A 23,312-nucleotide genomic window follows, 5' to 3' on the forward strand; every position below is an offset into this window, starting at 1 on the left:
TACGCCTTGGGTTAATGAAGACCGGATGCTTCTCTCCTTACGAGTTTCTCGTTCACCCATCACCATTGGCACGTTGGTGGCACGAGCAAAGCATTATACTGACTGCTTGTTCTTTGACAGTCTGATTCCAGCATGCGCCGTACCGGCTGTAAGCGACTGATCTGGGGAGAGCCAAAACGCTTCTCCTTCGAGATACCGTCTCGAGAGTTCCGTCCGCACTCTGGTCTTTCGACGACGGGCACGCGCACGGCCCAGTCGTGCCACGGGTTCGCTGGGGCCTTCTTCGGGGCATCGTCTTTTGTCCCTCTCCGACTTTGGAATGCCTTGCATGTTTAAATTTCGAAGTAAGTAAATTACACATCCATATCCGTGTGCCTCCAGTAGCGTATTACGTGTCAGCTGCTCCGTCCTACCGTTCAGTACGTCAGCTGGCCAGAACCAAGTCGATCCAACACTAGTGAAGCTGTCGCATGCGCTCAAGGGCCGCTCGCCAGCCTAGGGCCTACGGTTGCTTCAGCGTGTCTTGCAGTGAGGGCACACCAGCTAAGGAGACCTGTCGGGATGTATAGTGGGGATTCTTGAGCCCGCAAAGCAATTCTACTTTCGTTTTGCTAGCCAATGGACAAGACGAAGTCAGCCCGGAGTTCGGGTTTGTTTGAGGACTACAGAAGCCGGACAACGGCAGAAGTCGTCTTCTGTCAAGCGTTCGCCCTATATTCGGTATTGCACATACAATATACCACCCGGACCCCCTATAAAAACAGAGGTCGACGACCTCCTCTTCTTCCCTTCATGCAGAAGAGGTGAGGTCTTTTCTTTCAGATTCCCGGAACGAGTCTCTCTGGGGTGAATTTTGTTCTCCTTCAGTGATTCCATCTATATGGACCGGAGAGCTGGATCCCGAAGTCTTCCGTTCGTCAGCTGGCCCGGAGAGGATTGGTTCCGTACCTCGATTCCCTTGCCCGAGACGTTCAGAACTCTCTGCTTTTTTATCCTTCGTTTTCCTTCGGCGTCCCCTTCGACATCTCCATTCACCTCATACACAAACCGTTTCTCTAGCTTCTTTTCAATTTGTCTCCGTTTTTGTATCTCCTTTCCCCGGCGTGTCCTCAAGCCAACCAGCTTCCCTGTTGCTCCTGCGGCTCCATGTGAGCATCGTCGCCGTTTTTTGTTTTAGATGGTATAGTCCTTTTTGTCCTGATTCATCCGTCTTAATCTTGGGTTTCTGGAAAGAGAGTCAACACGCGCGGTGCGGCGTCTATTCCCTTTTTCTGGCACCGTGGAGAATGCACAGCTCGATTCTCGTGTTTGTTGACAGGGCATGCTTCTGTATCCTCCCCCGTCTTGTCTCGTAAAGTTGTCCGTCTGGCAAGAAATCTGGACTAGTGTCATTCCAGCGACTTCGAGGACCTTTTCTAGCTACACACGTGAAAGGAATGACCCTGGGAAGCCTTGATTCTGTCGCTTTCTCTAGGAAATTCTGAGAAACTTCATGCATTCGTGACGGCTCGAATCACTGTCTCCGTGAGACACCCATATTCAACATGTTCAGGGGGGCGGGTGGGTAAGCACGAAGAAGAGACTACACTTCGCATCTCCCTTTCTGAATAACGTCCAGACTTCGTAATTCTTTACAAGATCTGTTTGGTCCACGGTCAGCTGTCCTTTCGACTTCCCGTCCTTCCTTGGACGGTCCGTGGAAGGAGACTTGTTCTTTTCTCTCTCTCTTCGCTTGTTCCTTGCTGTCTTGCCTACATCTCTCTATCTGCATTCTTGCAGTAAGTCTCCAATTGCGTTGTAACGGCGTTCTTTCTTCCCTCACCATCGTGCCTTCAAATGGGGTGAATTCCTTCCTGCCAAATCTCCTTTCTGTCTTCTCCCAGGGAGACTTCTGTCTTCTCTCTCGTAGACTCCTGTCTCTCCCGGCGCTCAGAGAGGGAGAGAAGAAGAAGTCGACGGGGAGACGGACCGAAGTTAAGAGAAAGGAAGAGGAAACAGACCTGAACGAGTCAAAATTCCCAACAAAAGACGCAGACAAGAAGACCAGTCAAGGCTAGCGGTGTCGTCTTTTCTTCCTCAGTTCCAGGGATGTATCAATCAAGTGACGTTAGCGTTCTGCTTTTCATAGAAAGGCAGAGTCAGACAATGTACACGGATGATATGAGAAGATAGTAGATGACTTGTTGTTCTGAAACCGTCAAGAAGTGAGTGAATACGGCTAAGGGTAGGCGTGAATCTTGTAGGAATTCCCGCTTTAGAGAAGAGAGTAGAAGAATGCTTGCCTGTTGTTATCCTTGTCCTTTCTGGCTCCTGAGTATGGCTCTCATTTCCGTTTTTCTTTCTCTTCTCTTCGACCCCTCTCCATCTGAACGACTATTTGGTCGTGTTTGTCATCGTTCTTCTTTTCCTTTTCCTCTCCCGCCTTAAAGCTGGAGACAGATCTTTTTCTAGTTCTTTCTTTCTTATCGTTTCTTCTCTCTGGTCTTATTGAACTTCACCTCCGTTGCACCTTCATGGTTTTCTTTATCTCGCACTCTTCTTTCTTCTTCGTCGTCTCTCTTTTTCATTCATCTCCTTTTCCCCTCCCCCCATCTCTCTTTCTCTCTAAAAAGATCTACACACGAGTCCACCAAAATGGAGTTTTCGTCAAATCCTCAGTCGGAAATCAACAGCAGCCCCACTACCAGTCATAGTCGTTCTTCTTCGCATGCAACCCGTCGGGGGGGAGGGAGGCCTTCATCAGGAGGAGGGAGACATCGGGGGAAGAATTTTTCTTCTTCCTCCTCTTCATCTTCCTCAAACAGTCTATACCCTGGTGAAGGATGGCCTGAAATGAATCATGACAATGGAGAAGTTCCTTCCGATCGTGTGAATTCTTATCAAAGTCATTTGATTCATCATAGTCAGAATGATATACCTCGTCCTCACCCAGGATGTCCCCCCCTTCTTGCCTCTTCTTTGCACCAGAGTTCTTATCATGAAATGCCTTCTTCTTCTTCCTCTCATCCTCGAGACGCGGGAAGAGGAGACGAAGATGACAATGGAAGAAGAGAGACAAGAAAGATGATTCACGGAGAAAGAACTGGGGGTGGTGGGATGTCTGGAGAATCTTCTCATCTTGATGCTTATCATGGAACACTGGGGTCACGAGAGACTTCTTTCCAAGCCATAAAGAACAGCGGAAATGAGGAAGTTCTCTCATCTTCTCCTACTGTATCTTCATCTTGTCATTCGTCGTCTGCTATTGATGGTCTTGCTGCTCTTGAATGGATGGATGTTGAGCCTCCGTTGGAACCGGAAGTGGAGACGGCGAAGCGTATTCTTCAAGTTCAAGAAGAACAGAGACAGATTCTTCTTCTTGTACAGAAACAGAGAGAAGAAGCAAAAGCACGAGGAGAAGTTTTACCAGATGAACCTCCTCCTGACTTAGCCCGACGGATGTGTGGAGTAGACGATCACGGAAACCTTCTTCATCCTCGGTGCATGGATATGAAGCAGTTCGTACAAGGCTTAGGAGGCATATACTTGTTTGGAGAAGGGAAAGATGAAGAAGAAAATGAAGTTCGAAATGATATCAAACACTATAAAAAGTGTCTTGAACAAGTTCATATCAAGATGGGAAAAATCGCTAGAGGTACAAGTGCAAGTGGTGGAGATTCGGCTTCGGGAAGTGCTGCTCCTGTAGGGCCTGCGCCTAGGGAACCATCGAGGCAACATCTCATTGAGCTTGCCTTTGTTCACCGAGATATCTTCTGCCGTGAAATGAAGGAGTTTCAGGGTCTTGTCATTGATGAACATAAAGAAAAGAAGAAACTCTTCAGACAGCTTGCTTCAGGTTGTAGAAAGCAAGTCGACCTCATTGAAAAAAAGAAACAAACGAAAATCGAAGAAGAAGAAAGGTATGCGGGTGTCATGGGGGTGATTCCCTGGTTTCGGATCTGCGACAGCAGGGGGAATGGGGGGGGGGGGCGGCTCGCTCAGAACAACTTAGGCTAGTATCATGACACAAACTCAGCAAGGACACAAAGGAGGGGGAGGATAGTTCATTATGCCTGCATGCACACTTGCCGGGTCGTAGAAAGGTCTTCCTCTGTATCACTTTATCGTTGTATCTGGACGGTATGTGCGACCGTTTTTGAGGAGTTCGTGGCGGTTGCAGTAGTAATACAAGCAGGCTTGATGAATAGTACTAGCGCAATTTATGGTGTACGTACACCTCAGTCTGGGGTGTATGTACACTGCAGTTTAGTGTGCATGTACACCTCAGTCTTCTCCATGTCTGGCCCATTGTTTTTTCCCTTCGTAGACTTCTGTGCTCAAGAAGGCCTGGGTCCTCTGTACCGAAAGAGTCTTCATCCAAACCACTCACGATTGCGTATACATAGCTATCTGTACTATTCCATCTCTCTGTCTGTTTGCGTAATGTACGAGATACCCCGTGTATGTGATCAGTGGGACTTCTCCTGCTTTCACCTTCTTGCTCTACGTCTTCTACCTCGTTTTTTCTCCTGCCGTGTACCGTCTTTCTGGCTTCCGTTTCGCGCCGTGCTATCTCCGTCGTCCCTCTGATGACGCCGTTCCTTGGATTCTTTGTCTCGCTGGTGTTCTCCTCGTCGTCCTCTCACTTCCACCACGGCAGCCGAAATGTTCCTCTGACCCCTCTATACCCCATCATCTCCGCGATCATCCTCTCTCTTCCCCTTATCACTGCACTGCCGTCCCTCTCGCTTGTTTGCTCTTTCTTGATCTTCCTTCTCTTCTCTTTGTTTTTTCTTGAATGACTGCTGGTGATTCCATTTCTCCTCAGGAGAGTACGGGGACTGGCGAAAACGGTCTGTACGACCGTGGAGCTCTTCTGGAAGAGAATTGAGCGCGTCGTTTGGGAGGGGGAGAAGAGAAAGCTGATGAGGCAACTTCATGAAAAGAAGAGAAAAAAACTCGACCGGCTTGTGCGGCAGGCCATGAAGAAGTGCAAACTACTGGCTCGGGGATTACGAGAATCGGTAAGAAACACGAAATCGAGGAACGGGATAAAAAGGAAAGAGAGAAAGAGATGGAAAAGGAAAAGGGTGTTAGTGGTGGCGACGGACTTGCAAAGCGGCAGGAGAGACGATGCTTTAAGTGAAGAAGAGGCTGTTGAGGAGGAAGAGGTCTTTTTCAGCTTAGGAACTGGTCTGTATAATTCTTCAGGCTTCTTTCGTCGGGCGCCATGTCTGAAGACAATGTAGGCGTTTGAAGTCATACATAGATGACTGGTTGAGTCTATCCCCCTCGATATATAGCCTACACGCTTGTCATATCGCGCACTTCTGGATACCTATTTATCTGTATGTATCTATAGTGAATGGATTTCCCCAAGCAGGCACTCTGTATCTATTTCTATGCTTTCGTCCCTTCTCTAAGTGAGATGGCACTGAGATACTCGTGGGAGTGCGTAGAATAGCTTGAGTGTTGTTTTGTATGAATTTGCAGCGTCGTGCTCCGGGCTCTCATCCTCCTCGCGCGAAGGACAGGGAGCATAAGAATTCTTCGTCTCTATCTTCTTCTTCAACCTCCTCTTCTCGTCGAAGTTCTTGTTCTGAGGCGGGAGAAAGAGGAAGAAAGAGAAAAGAACGAAAGAAGGAGGGCCATACTTCGTCTTCGTCGAATGATACCAAAGGAAAGATGAAGAAAGGAAGAGAAAAGGATGACGTGTCGCCCCCTACGGGAGAAGCAAAGGGGACAGCAAAGAAGACAGTGCAAGACAAGCAAGAGAGAGAAGAGCAAGATGAAGAGGAGGAAGAAGAAGGTAATTTCGATGTTTCTCAGTTTGCAGGCCAAGAAGAAGAAGATCAAAGGCTTGATGCCATGATGGAAGAAGAGGAAGGAGAGGGAGAGGATACGGAGGATGAGAAAGATGAGCTTGCAGCGTTACAGGCTGAGGCTGATATGCCACTGGAGGACCTTAAAAAGTACGTCTTCCATTGTGTAGATCTCTCTGTAGATGAGGTATACGCCGCCGCCCTTCGAACTCCCGATCTGTAAGAGTGTGTGTTTTTTCTACATATCTCTGTGTGGCGGTAGCAAGAATGTATATTTTCTGCTGCTTGTTGTTCCTCCTGTCATCTGCGATAGGAAATGGAGATTTGGTTCGGAAGCTCTGCTCGTGCGGATGTGTAGCTCATTCTGTCTTGGTAGTCCTTCTTTCAGAGATCTCTGTGGCCATGTGTTCTTCTCCCCTTCAACTCCTTTATAGTAGTGAACTCCTTTCTTCTCTCATTCTCCACCTCTTCTGTCTTTCTCTTCCTGTTCTCGGTTTTCTTCTCTGATTAAATGCGCTGCTCTTTGTGCATGTCTCTACATAAAACTGTCTGGCTGGTTTGCGAAGTGTACGTATAGAGAGAGATCTACGTGAGTCATCATGTTACCTGTCCTTGCACGTGACGAGAGAGTTCTGCTTCTCTCAGGCTTTACCAACGTCGTAAGCGCTCTAGACTCGAAGCAGGATGATCTATATATTGAGAGTCTGGTGTGTAGATTGGCTCTTTCTCTTCAACTGTATTTCAGATTATATGGGGGAGACAGGAGAGATAGCGAGAAAGATAAGGAGGAAGAAGAAGAAGAGAAAACGAAAGAAGGAGAAGAAGAAGAGGGAGATGATGGAGGTGAGGGAGAAGATTTTAGTGAAGATGCTTTTGCACAACAAGAAGAGGAAGATAAGGCTCTTGATGCCGCGCTAGACGAAGAAGAAGATGAAGATGGAAAAGAGCAAGAAGAAGAACTTCGTGATCTACAAGAAGAAGCAAATCTCCCCATTGAAGAGCTTCTTAAGAGGTAGATTTCACGGAATGTCAGTGTAGAAAACTGCGGATGGATTGGATTGGCAAGTCTGTGTCATTACAGCTGTATCGCTAGTCGAGGCGGGGGAGGGCATTGTATGAGTGTACACGAGATCAAACGTACTATGTAAATCTCTGTTTCTTGTCTTCGTATGTATCTTATGTTAGCCTATAGAAGATAGATAGATAGATGCTATTTATAGTATTCTTGTGTACGATGTGTGTTTACCCACCTACTTGAAAGTTCGTAGATTCGTGCATGGAATCTATGCGAATCGTATCACCTATAACGGATACTAGTAGTAGGTTGGAGGAGTCATCGCATGTCGTGATCTTATGCCTCACGTTTCTGCCTCAGATGCTACGGCGTAAGTGGAGATGAAGACGAGCTGAGAAAAGACCGTGCAAGAAAAGACACACAGCGTACAAAGCAAGACGAGAAAGAAGAAGAGGGAGAGGGAGAAGAAGAAGAGGCCGAAGAGGGAGAAGATTTGAAAGTAGATCCGGAGAGTCTGGCAAGACAGGAAGAAGAAGATGAAGAGCTTGATGCTGCGATGGATGAAGATGAAGACGAGGAAGATAAAGCGGAAGAATTAAAGGCTTTACAAGAAGATGCTGATCTCCCTTTGGAAGAACTCATTAAGAGGTATGTCAAGGCAATCTCTTACATCCCCTCCCTTAACTTCAAATCAATCTTCTTCTTTTTGTGTTCCTTAGCTCTTTTTCAAAAGCCTTTGGAAGGACAACAGAGACTTGTTTGAATCTCTCCGTGGTGTGTTTCCTCAGGAAAGTAAGTAAAGAGGCGGTCTAGTCATTTCTCTCACGCGAGACAAAGGGAGGGAAGGTGTCTCTTGAGATGTAGAGACAACGGTCGTCTCACTCTTACATACTCCATACAAGCTGTCCACATACTGGCACATGTTCACATAGCCATATAAATGTGTATCTACATATATATGTATATACATACATGTGTATAGATAGATACGTACATGTTCATACGCATATGATTCTGAATGCTTTTTTCCAGAATTGTGTATATGATACTTGTTTCATATAGATAGATAGATAGAGAGATAGATAGATAGGCCTAGTACGATAAAGGTGTGAAGAAGAGAAGACGAAAGAGATGAGGAGTTTTCGTGTCTTCTTTCTTCTTCTTGTATAGGTATGGAAGCAGTCCAGGAGGCGTCGCAGCACGTGGAGGTGTAGATGCCAGCTCACCTCCTAGTGAAGAAGAAGTTGTGATACCTGTTCGCCGTCGGAGTGCGCGTGTGAGGTCTCGCCAAGCTGCGCGGAGTTCTTCACATTCTCCTGTAGAGGATGGTTCTCCCAGTAAAGATGGAGGAGAAGAAGAAGGAAGAGAATGTGACGGTGATTCTTCTCATGTAGCCATGTCAGCAGACAGTAAGACTGCGGATGAAGAGAAAGGAAGAGAGGGTGGAGCCTGCAAGAGAAGTCGTCGTTCATCTTCGTCATCTTCTTCGGCTCATCAGTCTTCTTCTTCTTCTGTTCATGAAGAGAGACAGAAGAGTGACTCGGGTGAGAGGGAAGAGACATTCTCACCTCAGAGAGATCAAGAAAAGAAAGGAGAACAGCAGCAGGAGGAGGAGGTGGGAGACGCAAAGAAGGAGAAGAAGAAGAAGTCTCGTAAGAAAAAAAAGAAGAAAAGGAGAAAGAAAGATGAGTGGAGCTCCAACGATGAAGAGGAAGAAGAGAGTGAATCAGATGATCTGTTTTCTTCATCGTCTTCATTGTCTACAAAGCTAATCTCATCCGTGAAGCTGTCTGAGGAAGATGAAGAATCTGATCACCCAGTTGAGAAAGAGGAATGTCGAGATAAGAAAGAGAAGAAGAGTGGAGAGAGCGCCAGCATCACAGCTGAGCAACGTCGTCACAATCCAGCCCCTGAATTGATCCGTGCGACATTGAGGACGTATCAGATGGAGGGTGTGAAGTGGCTGTATGCTTTACATAATAAAGGGTTGAACGGGATTCTTGCCGATGAGATGGGTCTCGGGAAAACTCTCCAGACGATAGCCTTTCTTGCATGCTTAGCTGTGAAGAAGAATATTTGGGGCCCCCATCTGATTGTGGTGCCGACAAGCGTCATGTTGAACTGGGAGATGGAGTTTCTCAAGTTCTCTCCAGGCTTCAAGATTCTTGTCTACTACGGCAGCGCGCAGGATCGGGCTCGCAAACGTATAGGCTGGTCGCGACCCTACGCTTTTCATGTCTGTATTGTCTCCTATTCCACCGTTGTGAAAGATGCCCCCATGTTCCGAAGAAAGAAATGGTATTCTCTCATCTTGGATGAAGCGCAAAATATAAAAAACTTCCATAGTCGAAGATGGCAAGTTCTCCTCACCTTCAATACTCAGCATCGTCTTCTATTAACAGGCACTCCTCTACAAAACAATCTTGTCGAGCTATGGTCTCTTCTTCATTTCCTTATGCCTCAAGTCTTCGAGTCTCATACAGACTTCAAGGAATGGTTCAGCGATCCACTCACTACTGCTATTGAACAGGTACGCCCATGCATCAAGGGGGACGAACATCCACAAGGCCATCCATAAGTTTGCCTTCCTCTTCTACTCTCATGAGGCTCTTTCTGTCGGCACCAGACTCGCGGTCTGACGACCCCTGGTATACGGAGTCTAGCTGTCTGTCAATATGCACGAATGCGAAGATGCCCGTATGAGGATATGTGTGTGTAGGAATGTGTGGCTACGTTGACGGATGCTTAGGTATGTATGTATATGTGCAAATTTGAATGTATATATATATATGTATATATATGTGTATGTGAGCCTGTGTATAGGTGTGTGTGTATATGTATTATCACCGACTATCGAGCTTCGGGGTCGGTATCTATACGGGGCACCCGTTCGTTGTTGTGACGGCATCGTGTACTATTTCATTCCACTGTCTTGGCATGCAGATTTCTTGTTCTATGGTGTTTATATCGGATTAGTGCCGCATGAAGTGTATCACTTACAGGTTCCCTCCTTCCTCTAGGCTTCTTTCCATCAGCAGAAACTCCTCTTCGTTTCTTTCTCTCTCTCGCTCTGAATCTCAGAGGTCTTCTTTCTGTGTACGAGATTTCCATCTTACCTCAGATCTATCCTGCGAGTCGAGAACGATGGTGGTGTCTCTTTCCACACCATTCTCCGAATTCTTCAACACGAAACTTCTGTTGTTCTCATCGTGTTCATCTGCCGTTTCTTCCCATCTGTATATCTTTCCGTTCTATCTTGACTTCCTTCCTCTTCTTCTCTCTCTCCACATGTTGATCCTTGCTTTTGCTCGAAAGAACATCTCATTCCTTTCTCTCGTGTCTTTCTTTGTTTCTCGTTTTTTTTGTCACCTTTCTCTCTCTTTCTTCCCTTCAGGAACAAGTGAATGACCATAAACTCCTTTTAGAGAAACTGCATGCGCTTCTTCGTCCCTATCTCTTACGACGTTTGAAGAAGGATGTTGAGAAGCAGATGCCATGCAAATATGAACATGTCGTTCGATGCATCTTAACGAAGAGACAGAGATGCTTGTATGACGAATTCATACACCGACGACAAGTCCAGCAGACCTTAGACGTAGGGAACTACCGTGGAATGCTTAACATCCTCATGCAATTGAGAAAAGTCTGTAATCATCCAGATCTTTTCGAGCCACGCCATATAGAAACTCCTGTAGGAGGTGGAGGTGTCGATTGTCTATCACAAGATCTCCCTGCTCTAGTTTGTCTGTGGTTGTTTGAACCTTGGAACTGGTCTCTTGAGGAACGTCTTAGGTGAGGATGGAATGCTACGATGTTTCATCTCCTCTCCTGAGGAGAGAGATTGCAAGTGGCCTTCATGTTGACGAGGTTATTCTTTCTTCCTCTCCAAAGATCAAGTGGCTCTTCTATCCTAGATTCATGCTGTTCTATATGTTGATGTGTCGGTGCGCTGTCAGACGTGTATCATATCTATGTACATGTACACACAGCTGCCTCTCTAAAACTGCTTCTGCTTAGGCGCATCCCCTAGACGCCATACATACATCTACACATATATCTATATGCAAATGTATGTGATGGAATATCTATATATATACATATATATGATTTGATAAGACATCTAGATAGATATATGGTGTGATATGATGTATGACGGGCATAGCTGTTGGTTTGAACTGGAAGTGTCTGAAGTGTTTCGAGGATGCTTAATCTAGATTGGTTTGTATGACGAGGGCGAGTGTATGGATGAAGATGGCTGTTGCGAGTGAAGAAGTCATGTTCTACCCATGTGTCGTAAAGAAAGGCAAGAAGGAGAAGAAGCAAATTTTTAAGGTAGCAGTATGGTATAGAGAATCTACCTGCTTAATATTTTGTTTTATGTGTGCAAATGAAGGAGCTTTCTGCTCGATGACAAACTGAAACAGACAAGCACCAGGGATGCTTCATGTAGACGTTCTTCCATCTCTCTACTTCTCTTCTCGTCTCCCATCAATCTATCTATTTACCTATCTATCTGACTTTTCTCTCCCTTTGTGTATGGACACTTACAGGCGTGTTACACTACCGATTCTTTCTCTCATACATTATGAAATGAAGTTCTCCAGTCTTCAACACCAAACAGCAAGACATCTATCTCCTCTTCTTCTTCTTTCCAAACCTCCACCTGTTTGCTTAGCTAAGCCAAGAGTTTCCTCTTTCTCTTCTTCTTCTTCTTCATTTCTCTCTCCCTTGAAGGTCTTAACAACGGCGACGGCTATAGATGAGTGTGATGTCCTTAGTCTCCCTCAGCCTGTCTATACAACTATGAGAAAGAAACGACGAATCTTGTCATCCCCCCCCTCGTTGGTCTCGCTACCATCCTTTTCTTCTCCTCTTCAGTCAGAAGGCCTCTTAGAAGCAAAGGAGGGCGGCGAAGTGAAGAGAGTGTTAAAAGCGCCATCAGAAAAGAAAGAAGAAAGGGAAGAAGGAAAACCACAAGGAAGTTCTCTTTCTTCGTCTTCTTCTCTACCGACAGCGTCAAGTCACTCTGTGGCACAAGTGAAGCAGGAACCCCATTCCATGGGGTGCAGTGGACAGGGTGGCGGTTCTCTTCAAGATGTCTCTCAGAAAGACACAATCGGATTGGAGAAAGAAGAGAGAAAGCTTACTCAACAGGAGTTTGAAGAAGCTGGAGAAAGAAGAGGAAGAAGAGAAGAAGTATTGCATGGCGTTCTAAGACTTCACAATAAGAATCTCAGCCAACCTACGGGGTCGAGTGATAGCAGTGATTCGTCTCTCTCGTCTTCTTCTGAATTGCTTTGTGCTGTTAGGAAAGAACCTTTTCAGGGGGGGAACTCGTCTGTCACAGAAAGAAGAAAGATAGAGGAGATGAACATCGAGAAAAGACTTAAAGAAGAGAAAGAAAGAGAAGAGGCTAACACGGCGTCCAAGTCAGCTTTCAACGCATGTGTAATAGGCCCCAATCAGAATCATGTCTCTCCGTCATCTCCTCTTCAATTCGCTTCTCACCAGTCTTCACGATCGACGTTCTCAACATCGATCTCTTCTTGTTCTTCTTCTTCTCTTTCTTCTTCTCTCTCTTCGTCAGCGACGACCACGCCGGCATCTACACAAGACAGTCATTTCTCTTCTTGTTTGTCATTTCCTCATTCTCTTCTTCCTTCTCAGCAATCTTCTCCTTCTCGGCCTCCTCCTGGTGGACAGAGGTCTTCTCATAGTCAGAATCCTCATCTAGAAAGACACCACGAAGAAGACAGAGAGAGACAAAAACCTCGAGATGGAATCGGAAACAATGGTAATTCTTCCGCTCTTTCTTGTTCTCTCCCTTCTTCGTCTCCTCATACCTCTTCTTCTCCTTCTCGGAGAGCTCTCCAAGAGTCACATTTTCCCCTTCTACCTCCTGAATCCTCTGCTCCTCAGCTTCAACGGTCTTCTTCTGCTTCTTGTTCTTCTCTCTCCCCTCCCTCTTCTTCTTTCTTGAACTCTAGCGTTTCAGACTCCCTTCATCCTGCTGCACCCGAGCAAGAGAATAGAAATATTCACTCCTCTCTTCCTTCCGCGTTACCTGTTTCTATTGGGCTTAACTCCTTACCTGTCAACTCTTCTCATCCGCCCGAACGTGCCCTCATCGCCGCCTCGTCGTTATCATCGTGCAACGTCACATCAACTTCTTCTTCTCATAGCGCCTCTCATGAGAGCTTTTCCTCTGTCTCGATGCCGTCACTGTCTTCTCTTTCTCAAGCTCATAAGGGGTGTATAGTAAATTCTTCTTTATCTCATCTCTCGTCTCGTCGATTGTCTCCACCTCGTCATATGTCTACTTCAGATCACAAGGGAAACAGCTCTTTTCTCGGGGGTGAACGTCACTCTCATCTTCCCCCTTTTCTTCATCCGTCGTCTCCACCTTCTTCCTCTCTTCCGGAGAAGAGTCAAAGGGATTCTATCTTTTCTTCATCCACTGCACACAGTCAAAATCTTCCGTGTCTTCCTTCCTCATCCTCTTCTTCTCTTTCTTCTCAAGCCTTTCTTCAGCATACCTCTATTCAGAGTGCCAGCATTTCTTCTCTTAGGCAGTCCAGGGGTGAGAGTGTTTGTCCTCCTCCTTCTCCCTCGTCATCTTCCCACACGAGAACGGGGGAGGAAGAAGAAAAGAGAGAAGGAAGAATAGAAGAGTCGGATGATAAGCCGTCATCTTCATTCTTTTCTTCGTCTTCAATAGGAGAACCACTTCTTCCTTCTGGAGGTCTAAGTTCACCTTTGACACCTGTAGATTCTCAAGATCTTCAAGATGTCCACCACGAGCGTTCTCTTGTAGGAGATCAACCTTCTTGTCTTCAGCAATCCTCTCATTCAGAAACCTCTTTTTCCTCTCTTCTTGTTAAACAGTCAAGACACGATAGTCCCGGCAATTATCTCTCATCTCCATTCTCTTCTTCTTCTGCTTCACATGTTCAGTATCACTCGCCAGTTCCTTCTTCGTCTCAACAACAGTCACAGTCATCCCCCTCGGTTTTCATTCCTTCTTCTCAAATTCATTCGACTTCTTCTTCCTCTCTCCCTTCTCTTCATTCATCTGCTTCTTATCAGTCTGTTTCTTCTCCCTTTCGAGAATCTCAACAGCCTTCTATCCCTTCCTACTTTGAGACTACAGCTATGCACCGGAGTACTCTCTCTCCTGGAGATAGTGAAGTTGTTGAGGCAGAAGACTGTGAAGATACGGATCTTCCTTCTGTCTTCTCTTGCCCTTCTACTTCTTCTTTCTCTTCTTCGGCTCTACAGTCCGATGAGCAAGCAGTCGCCGCGCTTGGTTCTGCTAGGAGGAGTAGACAGGGGGGAGCCAATACATCAACAAGAAGCGAGGACCTTACTTCTCTTCATGGAAATCGGTCACAAGAAAGAAAAGAAGAAGAAGACGGGAGACAAAAAGAAGAAGAAAGACGAGAAGGATCTAGGATTGTAAGAGGAGAATGTAAGGGATTCGAGTGTATGTATGGGAATAATGATCATGAGTCTCTGCCTTCGTCTCCGTCTTTAAGCCGAAGCTCTGCTTTATGTATGTCATTACCTACTTCTCCACCAGTTGAACGTCCTACTTCAAATCTTTGTTCGTCTTCTTCTCTCTCTTCTTCTTCACCTCGCTCTTCCTTGTCTGAAGTTTCTCATGTGATACCAATAGAAGAAGATCGCGTATCTTCTTACTCAAAACATCTCGAGACTTCTTCTTTTTCTTCCTGTTCCTCTTCTCCTTCTATGTCTCTTCCATTCAGTCATGAGGATATCCTTCCTCTTCAAACAAGATCATCTCAGTCTTCTTCTGAATTTTCTTCAGTCTCTGATACTCACAGAGTCAGTCGTTCTCCCCGATCCCCTATCATTCAAGACTTCTTCTCTCATAAATCCTCTCGGATCCGTTCTGCGGGACAGCTGCATGCAATCCGTTCGTCTCCCTCGTCGTCGTTACAGAGGAGAGAGGAGACTCGCAACATCTCTTTAGACCCACCTGCCCCGTCCACTTCTATGAGAAACATTAGGAAAGTTGAGAATGATAGAGAATCCTTTCATGTGGAAGGAAACGTGCTTGTCAACAGGAGTCCTTCTCCTCTTTGTCCCCTCATCATTCAACATAGCGATAAAGATGAAGGAGCCTCATCCCGTATGAATCATATGGGGTCGGTGAAGTCTGTAGGAGAGAAGAAGGTTGGGGCTTTAGATGATCAGACGGGAGTTGACTACCTCTCCTCTTTCCATACAAAGATAGAGAGTTCTTCTTCAGTGTCTTGCTTAATGAAAAGAGAGGAGAAAAAGAAATTCCGTGTCGAGAGTCTAACTGCGACGGCGTTTCCACTTGATCTTCGTGATCTCCTTTCTTCTTCTTCATCTTCTGTCCCTCCGAGGAGTTGTGGAAAAAGTCGGTCGGAGTCTGTACAAGAAGAAGACGAAGAAGAAAGAGAGAAGCGAAAGTTGACTCGCGTTGATGGTCAGGGAGGAGAGAGAAGAAGTGAAGCATATCAACAGATAGAGAGAGAAGAAGATGAAGATGAAGGGAGAAGTAAACAAGAAGAGACGGATAAAGACAATCTTATGTCTACATCTTCTCTCATTTCTGCCAAGAGACGAAAACTTCTTCAATATGTTGCAACAGAGAACTCCGAAATGCACTCGTGTCCAACTTCTTCGTCGACCATCTCTACATCGCAATCCCCGCCTATTCATGTATGGGGCTCAGCTGTACAGACACCTGTCTTACTACCTGTAAAGCTTGAGCGTTCTTCAACTTCTTCTTTTCCTCTGGGAGAACAGGATCTTTCCCAAGCAGGGGTTATTTCATCTTCTCCTTCAACGTGTATCTCTTCAACGATGAAGCGAAAGAAAACGGAGAAACAAGAAGAGAAGAAGAAGATCACTTCTTCAAATCATCAGTACCTTCAAGAAGAATCCGAAAGCGGAACTTTGTCTCTATCTCCTTTATCAGATAAGAAGATGATCAGCGACATCCCCTCATCAGCACCGTCGTCTTGGGTTCTAACACGCCCCTTTGGTTCAACTTCTCTCTCAGATATAGAGGGATTCTTAAAGCGACATGCCATGAAATCTTTCGTCTATAATGAAAAGAGTCGTTTACTTCACCTTCGGAACTTTTTTCCTATCTCTCGCATCTTTGTTAATCATATTATCTCCCAACAAGATGGCCAGTCGTATGAAGATCTCTCAGACTCTTACTCATCGTCTTCTCTCCGTCATGAAACACCCCTAACTGCATGCGGCGATCTGGCAAGCGGAGGGTATCCCTACTATAGCGAATCTATCGCACCTCTAGGAGGAGGAGGAGGAGTGACTCGAGATCTTTCAGGAGGTGGCGGGAGTGCTGGTAGTTCAGCAGCTTCACATCTGAGTAGCAGTACGATCTCCGATATTCCTCACCTTCTTGACCTTCATCCCCCTCTCCATCAGAATAAGACATCGGGAGTTGGCGTGGGAGGAGGAGGTGCTTCTCATCAGTATGAAAGAGTTGTGCGTCGGTTAGGAAGTGTGTGGAGAAAGTGGCTATGCCATCGCGTCGAAGAAAGAACAGGATTATACGTCATGGATGAGACGGGAGATGGCTGGAGAAGACATACACGAGACGGAATGTATCTAGGAGATATCGAGCTAGCATCTTTGCAAGATGATGAATGGATCAGAGAAGTCAAACAAAGTAAGGAAGATAGACACAAGAAAAAGAAGAAAAAGAAAGAAAGGAAGATGAGCGTTTGATCTAGTGTTGGGATGAGAGACGTCGTAAGTCGTAGAGAGAGATGAGAGTGGGCTTCGTGGTTGCTTTCCTTCTGTAAAACGTGTGGAGAAGCCATCTTCAGTAGAGTGCTTCACAAGAAACACAAGGAGAAGAAGAAGAAGAAAATCATTCTTAGTAGCGTGGTGGCTGAGGTCTTTCCCTGGAGCAGATAGATCACATGAATGGAGATAAAAGATAGAAGCAGAGAAGGAGAAAGCAGTGTGACAGTCACTTCTAAGCGTATGTGTGTGAGGTGTATGTACACCTTAGACCCATTGAGTTCCCTCGGCTTCATGCATGTATCTACTTACGTACTGGAATGGTGTTCCTCACCATAATATAATCCTAGTGTTCAGATAGAGCATGACTCTATAAGCGAAGGAGAAAGTATAGCTCATCATCTACTTCCTGATATGTCTGTTAGAGAGATAGAGAGAGAGAGAAAGACTCCTCAGACGGAATGCACTTTCTTCCAGTGACAGTTGGGTTTAGAAAAAAACAAGCAGAGGTGGTGTAGACGTAACGGCAATGTGAAAGAAGAAGTTTCAGTTCATATCTCTGTACATTCTGCTTCCATAATTTCTTTACGTGCAACTGAGGTGTCTCTGATACACTCTATCCCACAGTCGAATAGAATTCACCCTAAGCAGCGAGTCATCCCGTCTCTCTCTTCATCTACTTCTCTGATCTGAGCCTCCCGTGTTTTCATGGATCATCTTTCTCTGTACGTCTCTACTAGCTATTCCTGACTGCTCCATACTCTTCACTTGTTCTCATCTTTTCTCTCCTCTTTCTTTCTCTCTATTTTCGACCACTCTGTCTCCTCATCTCTCATCACGTATGTAGCGAAGTGTATGGGCACCACCAATAGGGACGACAACCCTGCAAGCATGTATCTTCTATCCCTGTGACCGCTGTTGTGTTTCTCTCTCTTCCCCTTTCAAGAAACAAGCGAAATAGAAGAAAGATCGATCGAGATCTGTCAGCAGAACTTTCTCTTGGAATCGGAGCTTTCTCTTTTATCTCCCCCGCCTTTTGGTGGAAGTGACTGTCGAGATCTGTTGAAAAAGGAGATTCTGACTTCACCGAGAAATCCTGTCTCTTTCCTTCATCAACCTGTAGGTGGCTTGACACTTGTCTCTCTCTCTCCCTTTCTCGTTCTTCCTGTTGAAGCATCTCTCTCCCAACTATATCAGATATCACACGACTTCTAGTTACATACTAAGCCGCGTACTAGTTTGTAGTAGAAGATCTATACATCTCAAGTGTCATGAACACCTAGAGATAAAGAAGGCGACGATCGGAGCCTGTCTTCGCCTAACCTTCCAGTTACAAGTCTTTCTCAGTCTCCATGCAGTTTTATCTGTGAACATCGCCATAGAGAATATCGACGACAACCGTGCGAGCGTGGATGTATGTCCTATCCCCCCTGCCACTCTGGTCGTTTCTCTCCGCCTGGCCGACTGACTGATCTTGATCGAATCTCTTACGCTCTTCACAAGACCAAAGGTTCACATCTGCAGCCAGACATGTCTATGGATATAGGTATATATACGTCTATGTATTTCTTTTGTGAATAGGTATATATGGTTGAAAAGCTGTGGGAGTGTTTTTAAATATAAGCCGAGGAAAAGTGATGGGCTGTCTTTTCACTTTTTCACGGAGAATTATCGCACGCGGTCCTTTTCTATCTCTCTTCTTCTTCAGTATTTCTCTGTGCTGTATATCCATGTCTAACCGTCAACTACCATAGAGAGAGGGAGAGACGTTGAGAGAGAGAAAGACTATCATAGACATAGATATATATATATGGATCTATACAATTGCTGTAGATGTATTGTTATGCAGAATGGCTGTGAGGCACCGCTTGGCTTGTGGAAGAAGTAAAGCGGCAGCAGCAGCGGCAGCTCGTGACTTGTTTCGTGTCTTCTCCCATCGTCTTTCTCTTTTCACCCGAGTAAAGATTAGAGCTAGCTTTCCACACTTGTATGTCTGTCTCTATGTACGTCTGTATGAATGCATATCTCCATATATATCTAGATACATATGATATGAGTAGAAGGTCAAGCTGTGTGGGTGACGGTCGTGTTGTTTTGTGTATCGCTACTCAAGATAAGAACCTGTGAAGATTATCTAGAACGAGGTGAAGTCCTACGTGAGATTTGCTTAACGGCGTCTGAGATTTTTGAGAGAGATCGGAATCTCCTCATTCGATGCTCCGTCATTTGTAATCCGCGAGTTCAACCAGGACACCCTCGAATCTAGTAAGTAAAAAGAAAGAAAGAAAGAAAGAGTGAGAAAGAAAGAAAGAAAGAAATTGAAGTTCTTGATCACTGGAAGAATAAGAAGAGAAACGAATCTCCTTCTCTTATACGTAGCCATAGCAGAATGAGAAAAGAATGAATGATAGATCTTTCATGTATCTTCTTGTCTCTTTCTTGTTCTTCTTCTTTGGATTTGTGTATTTGAGAAGAGGCTAATTTACTTCACTAATCTGTCAACCGCGATGAGGAAGAGGAGGAAAAGGACGTGGAGGGCCTAGTTATGCAAATCCGAATGCATGGCGGGCCGCCGCATCACAAGGGGGGATGGAAGTTTCTCTTCTCTTGGGACAGAACAAGACGCCACTCTTTCTCTTCGTTTTTCTTCCTATTTTGCTATAGTAGTAAGCACACGTACCTATGGAGAGAGAGAGAGATATCTATGTATATAGATATGTCTGTAACGTATAGAGAGATGTAGTGTGACGATGTTGTACATCGGTTGGCTGGAGCACTATCGAGTAGTTCGCCACAGCCTGTGTAATTGAGAAACTTAGACATATATAGATATTTTCGTGCATATGCGTCTATGTATATATATATATATATGTAAATCTATTCGTATATATGTGTAAGGGTAAGAGGCATTTCTGTCATGATAGAGAGGATGGGTAGTTGTCTCTGTCTCTTTCTCTCGATTGTTTCTGTTTGGCTTGAACTCGACAAGATTCTCAATGACTTTCATTCAACCTTTCTTGTCTTCATTTACGTGTTTCTATTCCCATTTGATTTCTCTCCTCTCTTTCTTTCTTTCTTCAGTCTAAGAGGTCCAGGTGGGATTACATCTCGAGACGCGTCATTCAGTGCTTTTCAAGAAGTTCAGAAGGAAATCCAAGAAAGTGTGGGAGAACTTCATGAAGCTGTCGAGAGACAGAGACGGATCTTCCCTTGTAAACAAACTCTACAGGACGACTGTGGAAAACTTATCGTTCTAGTAAGATATTTAGTTCAGAAAAATTCATCTCATGCATACATAGATATAGATAGATACATACATACATATGTAGGTGTAGATATAGATATGTATGTATGTATAGATGTATCTAGAGATCTACATGTATAAACCTTGTATGGAGGTAGGCAAGTTGTTGGCGTCAGGAGGTAGCCCTATGTGGAGAGAGAGTAGGAGACGGTAGTCTGTATGTATTATTGGGGTTAGGCAGATGTAGATAGGTCGTTAGACAGGAGAAAGGGGGGAGACGTAAAAAGTGTCCGTCCGATGGCGAGATTGACTCAGGACGGAAAGAACATGAGAGGGAAGAAAGAAGAGAAAGGCAGGTCTGCTTCAGTGTTGTATATGTATGTACATAGTAGACAAGTGTTATGAAAGAACACTTTGGACCAAGTGTTTCGTACCTTCGTTTGCTGCTGCTGCTCGTGAGTTCAGTTGATCTCCCCGTGTCTCATTCTGTGGCTAGCAACATGACCTTGTGTACGTATGAATAGATATGTATGTATCCACGTGTGTGTATATCTATGTATGTATGTATCTGTCCATGTTGTCTGTACATATACATGAGTGTCTCTGTATCTATGTATGTATCTGATCATGACTCTATTATGTATGTGTATGAATGGATTTGTTGGTGAACGCTCTGGCTGTCTTCGGTGAAGAAGGAAAGAAAGATTCTTGAGTATAGAAATACTGGCCTTTCCTTCTAGAAACAAGGAAGAGAGAGAGAGAGGACCGGCTCTGGGGGTGTTATGGTACTTGTCTTTCTTGTCTTGTCTCTGTCTCTCTTCATCTTCCCAGGCGGAGTTGTTGATGAAGCTCAGAGCAGACAATCATCGGTGTCTCTTGTTTACTCAGTTCAGTAAAATGCTAGATGTCTTAGAGGCGTGGATCAACCACCAGGGATTCACATATGTCCGTCTTGATGGGAGTACAAAGGTGAGAAAAAGCCTGATCAAACCAAACCCCTTTCTTCTTCCTTGCATTCTCTCCATATGTCTCTTAGAGACACATGTGCATCCTCTACATGTATTCAGTCACTTTTCTCTCTGACATTTCTCTATGGATCTGTATTTAGATGAAGTTCTCACCTCTTGCATATTGCCGTCTATGCTTGAAACAGAGAGAGAGAGAGCCCTGTTGTTCCTCGCTATCTGTGTATATATATGCCTAGGTGTGTATTTTAGGTATATAGATATATACCTGTATAAATGTCTATAGATAGATAAATATACGCGGGTGTCTGTATGTACACCTGCATATGCTGAGGGGTGTCTATAGTAACGGTGATGGGAAGATGATGATGATGATGACGCTAGAGCAGATATGTGTTTGATTTACTTCCTTCATTCTTACTTAGCTGTACATGGGCCTATCAGTATGTAAGTAGCTAGCTATATCTGTATGGGCATGCATGTACACGAGGGGGGGTGCTAACTATGGCTTCCCATATCTCAGTGTATATTGTTCACACAGGTAGAAGAGACAAGTATATATATTGAACTCGTATGTGTTCTATGTTGGTGTATATGTCTATACGTATATATGTTTTAGTATGTAAACAAGGAGAGAATGAAGGTAGGAATCGCTACGATGATCGAGTTTGTTTGATTGACATTGAGCCGACACTCTCCACATACACTCTAATCTCATTCACTATCTAGATCTCCCTAAAGAAATACAATTGATATGATCAGTCCCTACAGTAGGAAAAAAATAGAGAGACTTTGTGTAGTTATAGCCTCCACCTTCATCATTATCCTCACTGTGCATGCATGCGGTCTCCTTTTTAGTCTTTATACTTTGTCTCTATCGTCTATGTCTCTCTTGCTGTTGTTCATGTAGGTCGATCAAAGGCAGCGTATCGTGACGAGGTTCAATAGTAATCCACGTATCTTTCTCTTCATTTCTTCAACTCGAGCAGGAGGTGTCGGTCTTAACTTGACTGGCGCAGACACAGTTATCTTCTATGATACGGACTGGAATCCTGCTATGGATAAACAAGCTATGGATAGGTAGGCACATCAATACACATACAATCTCATTATACGTAGGTATACATTTGATACGGTTAGCTGTAGCTACATGTGAGATAGATAGGGAGATAGATCGATCAATCTATACATGTATGTAGGGTGTGTAGGTGTCTATATTGTAGAGGATGAAATGTCTTCTCGGTCTGCTGAAATAGAGTCCAGACTTGTTATTTGGATGGAAATTCAATCAAATTCTATCCACACCCTGGACAACACACAGACCCTAGGGGCCAATGTCTTCTATCTTCTTTCTCCATCTCTATCTCTCTATACCTATCTATCTATATATCTGTCTACATCTATTCTTAGCACACAACCATAGCTACACGCGTTCATATGTATGTATGGCAAGCCACTCCCACTCAACACATCTATATATATGTATATATATCTGTACATCCGTATCTGCATATGTGCAAAGTAGGTAGAAATATATCACTATGTTTGTGTGGATACAAGTAGATTTAAGGAGCTATCTGCTGTGTTCTTTCCCCCTCGCTCCCTGTAGAGATTCACACCTCCACTGTTGTTGTCCTGTTGTATATCGCGAAGGCCTATTCTCCTCTACTCTCCTTGGTGTGTATAGTGCATGTGTTCTTTGTTATCTCATCCGTTGTGTGAAGTCTCTTCTTCTCTGTGTGGTGATCCCCCTTTCTCATTCAGATGCCATCGTATAGGCCAGACTCGAGATGTGCATGTGTATCGGCTCGTTTCCGAGCATTCCATTGAAGAGAACATCTGGAGAAAACAGCTACAGAAGCGTCTCCTGGATGAAGTCGTCGTCGATCAAGGTCTCTTCACTATGGAGAATACCACGAAAGAAATGCACCTATCAGCATTGGATCAGGCGACAAAGAGAAACAAAGACGAACAAGCAACTCAGGAATGGTTTTCTACATCTGATACACTCAAAGAACTCCTCGCTTCTCCGGTAAGAAAATGGCGACCTCTTTCTCTCTCTTTCCTTTTTCTTCGTAGCTTTCTTTCTCTCCCTTGTGATCGTCCTCTGTGTGATACTTCACCTATATATATCTTCTTCCTGCAAGCAAAGACGAAAAGATCAAGAAAACTTCTCTCTTTTCTTCTTCTAGTGTGCAGGCAACTCAGAGGGTAAGAGAGTACCTCCTCGTATGTATGTACATAAAGATTGAATCTATAGCATATAGATACGCGTGTAGATAGAAGGTGTATCTACTTATGGATATAGGATGCTAGCTACACATACATGGGCGTATTGTATGGCATGTACCGTTTTCACCAGGAGTGCTCAGGGAGTGAATGAAGTTCTTCTTTCTTCTTCCTCAGTGTTGCCTCTACCTGGTCTTACGGAGAAAACCCTCAGATAGATAGATAGATTAAAGATAGATAGATTAAAGATAGATAGATAGATTAAAGATAGATAGGTTAAAGATAGA

At 44.7% G+C, this 23,312-nt stretch overlaps 1 protein-coding gene across 1 annotated transcript; it reads left to right on the plus strand.

The window, feature by feature from the left end:
* Positions 1-832: 832 nt before the first annotated feature.
* CSUI_000697 (swi2 snf2 srcap ino80) lies at positions 833-22,828 on the plus strand (the record flags this gene model as incomplete). The annotated part of the gene is made up of 14 exons (XM_068060928.1): positions 833-3,899; positions 4,808-5,003; positions 5,473-5,951; positions 6,547-6,813; positions 7,177-7,464; positions 7,987-9,346; positions 10,211-10,608; positions 11,367-16,510; positions 17,534-17,706; positions 18,701-18,852; positions 19,669-19,843; positions 20,663-20,800; positions 21,707-21,876; positions 22,561-22,828. Coding segments are annotated over exons 1-14 (10,473 nt in total), but the record flags the coding sequence as incomplete, so codon positions are not given.
* Positions 22,829-23,312: the final 484 nt, after the last annotated feature.

This window comes from Cystoisospora suis (assembly GCF_002600585.1).
Source record: "Cystoisospora suis strain Wien I chromosome Unknown contig_272, whole genome shotgun sequence".
Taxonomy (NCBI): domain Eukaryota; phylum Apicomplexa; class Conoidasida; order Eucoccidiorida; family Sarcocystidae; genus Cystoisospora; species Cystoisospora suis.